This window comes from Dendropsophus ebraccatus, chromosome 11 (assembly GCF_027789765.1).
Source record: "Dendropsophus ebraccatus isolate aDenEbr1 chromosome 11, aDenEbr1.pat, whole genome shotgun sequence".
Taxonomy (NCBI): domain Eukaryota; kingdom Metazoa; phylum Chordata; class Amphibia; order Anura; family Hylidae; genus Dendropsophus; species Dendropsophus ebraccatus.
The window spans coordinates 89,409,383-89,412,543 of record NC_091464.1 but is presented as its reverse complement, the minus strand read 5'-3'; the positions used below and the strand labels follow the sequence as shown (position 1 = coordinate 89,412,543).

The window sequence follows — 3,161 nt, the reverse complement described above, 5'->3', positions numbered from 1 at the left end:
CTTAACATCGGCATTCAAACCATTCGGTTTAAGGGAATTTAACTCGAATATCCAGTATAATTTCCTTCTTTTCTGTCTGGCCAATCTGTCACCTCCCCTCACTGAAGCAGTAGTAGACTGCATTGACCTCCATGAACTCTTAACAAGGCACATACCCCTTACCGCCAGGAATAAAGACACACACAACTTCTTCCTTTTGCTGGGTGGAGATCGGCCACAGCTTTTATTAACTTTTCTCAAACTTTAAAACCTTAGTAACCCGGCACTCTCCAGTGCCAACCAACCGATGCAACAGCCGTGGTATGCCGCCGGCGGACTCCCGCCGTACATGTCTGGCTGCTCCGAATCATCCTCCATATAAACTTCAGGCCAAGCTGTGACTTGCAATAAAACTTTAGAACAAACAATCATGGAAAAGAAATCTCCATTTTCATTTTCTTTTTTCTTTTTTTTTTTTTTTTTATATATATATATATATATCTCTCTTTATTATTTTTCATTTTTTTTTTTTTTTTTTTTATTTTTTTTTTTTTTTTTAAAGAAAATTTGACAAAAGGGAGGGAGGGAGGGAAACACGGCAAGTGGCGGAAAGGGCTGAGGTAAGGGAGCCCCATGTATATATATACTATGCCCGCCCCTTCACCACCCCCAGGCAACACCATAGGCCAAAAGACCCGCGGCCGCACGGGATTGGAGGAGGGGCAGGCACAAGCATAGAAAGGGAGGGAATAGAGACACACACAGGACAGGCAAACTTTAACTCATTCCTGGCGGCACTAGCATGCAGCAGCAGTATCTAACTATGGAGAGTGGCACATGCAGTCCGCCTGCACCCTCCTTAATTAGTCGGGCTCAATACAGACTGCATTGACCTCCATGAACTCTTAACAAGGCACATACCCCTTACCGCCAGGAATAAAGACACACACAACTTCTTCCTTTTGCTGGGTGGAGATCGGCCACAGCTTTTATTAACTTTTCTCAAACTTTAAAACCTTAGTAACCCGGCACTCTCCAGTGCCAACCAACCGATGCAACCGTGGTATGCCGCCGGCGGACTCCCGCCGTACATGTCTGGCTGCTCCGAATCATCCTCCATATAAACTTCAGGCCACGAAGGAGCCCTGTGACCCCTACACAGGGCTACGACCTCCACCCAAAAGGAAGAGGGCTTGCTCTATCCCGTCCTGCAAGCCAGACAGAAAAATATCATGCCCAATCTCACTCAAATGCACACCATCAGAGGACATGAGGCCCCGATTGTCGCCCTCCAGTTGGCGGTGACGGACTACCACACCTGAACGAGAGCGTACAAAACGAGACATCCTCGCGTTAAGCGTTTGCCTAGATCGTTCGATCGCCAGGGGATCCCTGGCATACTGCCACACCACTCTAGGAACGACCTCTGACCACACCAAGACGAATTCCGAGAACAACGGACCGAACCTCAAAATATCGGCACGCATAAGTGCCATAAGCTCGTTAATCTTGGCGTGACAGAGGTCATTCCCACCCGCGTGCACCACCAAAATAACAGGGCCGGAGGTCACCCCGGCAATGGACATAACCTCAGAAAGAACCTGGGGCCAACGTAGCCCCCGAATGCCTCTCCAATACACTTCAATGTGGCGAAAGCCCAGACTCCTGCCGCCAGGCCGAACATCCGCGCGCTGGCCCGCACGGAAGATATAGGAATGACCCAGTATCCACACAGTCGGGGGAACCACATCTAAAAGGAAAAAACAATCAATAAACTCATAACAGCAAATCCGGCCTGACATACCGAGCATAGCACGCCGAGCGCCAGCGACCTATGCGCATTACCGCCGACTCCGGCAAACCCGCCCTTGACGCCTCCGTCGCCGCGCCAATGCGAAAGGAGTGCGTGCCAAACTCCTTCGGGGATAAGCCCAGCGCTACCAGCAACTTACGCAACATGGCTCTAAATTGAAAAACCGTGAGAGGCGTGGCATCCTGGTGCACCAAAAATAAATCGGAACGGACTCTCACTTTATCGTAATCCTTTATCAAGCGCACCGGGCATACTGCGCCATCCACCGACCATAGCGGTAACCACGCACCCCGACCGTATTGGTCCGTCTTTGACCGCCGAATCCTGAGCCGGACCGACCCGTCCCCCACTAACACATCGTCGCTGCGCAAACCCCCCGGTTTAAACTTAGACGGAGGTAATAGCTCCCCTATGCGAAACGCCCCAAAAAATGCGAGGCCAAAAGCCACGGCAAACAAAAAACTCTCGTAGGGGGAACTGCACGCCGCCAGGCACGACTGAACCATGCGGACCAATAACTGATAAGATACCGGGCGACGCTGGTCACATTGAACCCTTTCCTTCTTCCAACCCTTCAAGGCCTGCCTGATAAGGAAAGCCCTGGTGACGTCACCCCAACCCAACAACTTAAAATAAAACGAAACCCCCGCAAGCTTACGCTGCGCTACAGAGCCAGACGCTCCAGCTGCCCTAATGCCCAACACAAATTCAACAGTGATTTCTAAACGTACAGACTCATCACCTGCGGCATCTCGACCCCTGACCAGCGAGCACCACTCATCCCACGCCTTACCATGCAATCTCCAAGTAGCAGGTGTCACTGATGACGCGATCATCTCCATCATCATAGGTCCACGAGATTCCATAGACGCGCCGGGCAGGGGTATCCCACTTCCTTGGCCCCAGGCAGGAGCGCCCTGAAATCCTGCCAACGAAAGCGCGACAAAGCATCAGCGATGGAGTTGTGAACCCCGGGTACATGACGAGAACGGAAGTAAATATTGTACTCCAAGCAGCGCAAAACCAAGTGACGAAGGAGACCAATGACCGGAAGAGAGGAAGAAGAAAGGCTATTAATACAACGCACAACCCCCAAGTTGTCGGACCAAAAGCAAATATGCTTGTTGGCGAGACATGGGCCCCAGATCTCAACAGCCACTATAATGGGAAAGAGTTCAAGCAGCGTGAGATTCCTACACAGCCCCAACTCGGTCCACTCCACCGGCCAGGCCTCCGCGCACCAATCATCACCTAGAATCGCCCCAAAACCGGTTGAACCAGCGGCATCTGTAAAAAGCGCCAACTCATCATTAGTCATCCTGGTACCCATTAAACAGGTGCGACCATTGTACGAGAGAAGGAATTCCTT

The 3,161-nt window shown here is 51.0% G+C and overlaps 1 protein-coding gene across 1 annotated transcript; it reads right to left on the bottom strand.

The window, feature by feature from the left end:
- Positions 1–932: 932 nt before the first annotated feature.
- Positions 933–2,827, bottom strand: LOC138767947 (uncharacterized). Its single transcript, XM_069945857.1, has 2 exons — positions 2,586–2,827; positions 933–1,729 (listed from the first exon to the last, which is right to left on the bottom strand). The coding sequence occupies exons 1-2, from the start codon at positions 2,656–2,658 to the stop codon at positions 1,134–1,136; spliced, it is 669 nt and encodes a 222-aa protein (XP_069801958.1). The 5' UTR covers positions 2,659–2,827; the 3' UTR covers positions 933–1,133.
- Between the last annotated feature and the right edge of the window lie 334 nt (positions 2,828–3,161).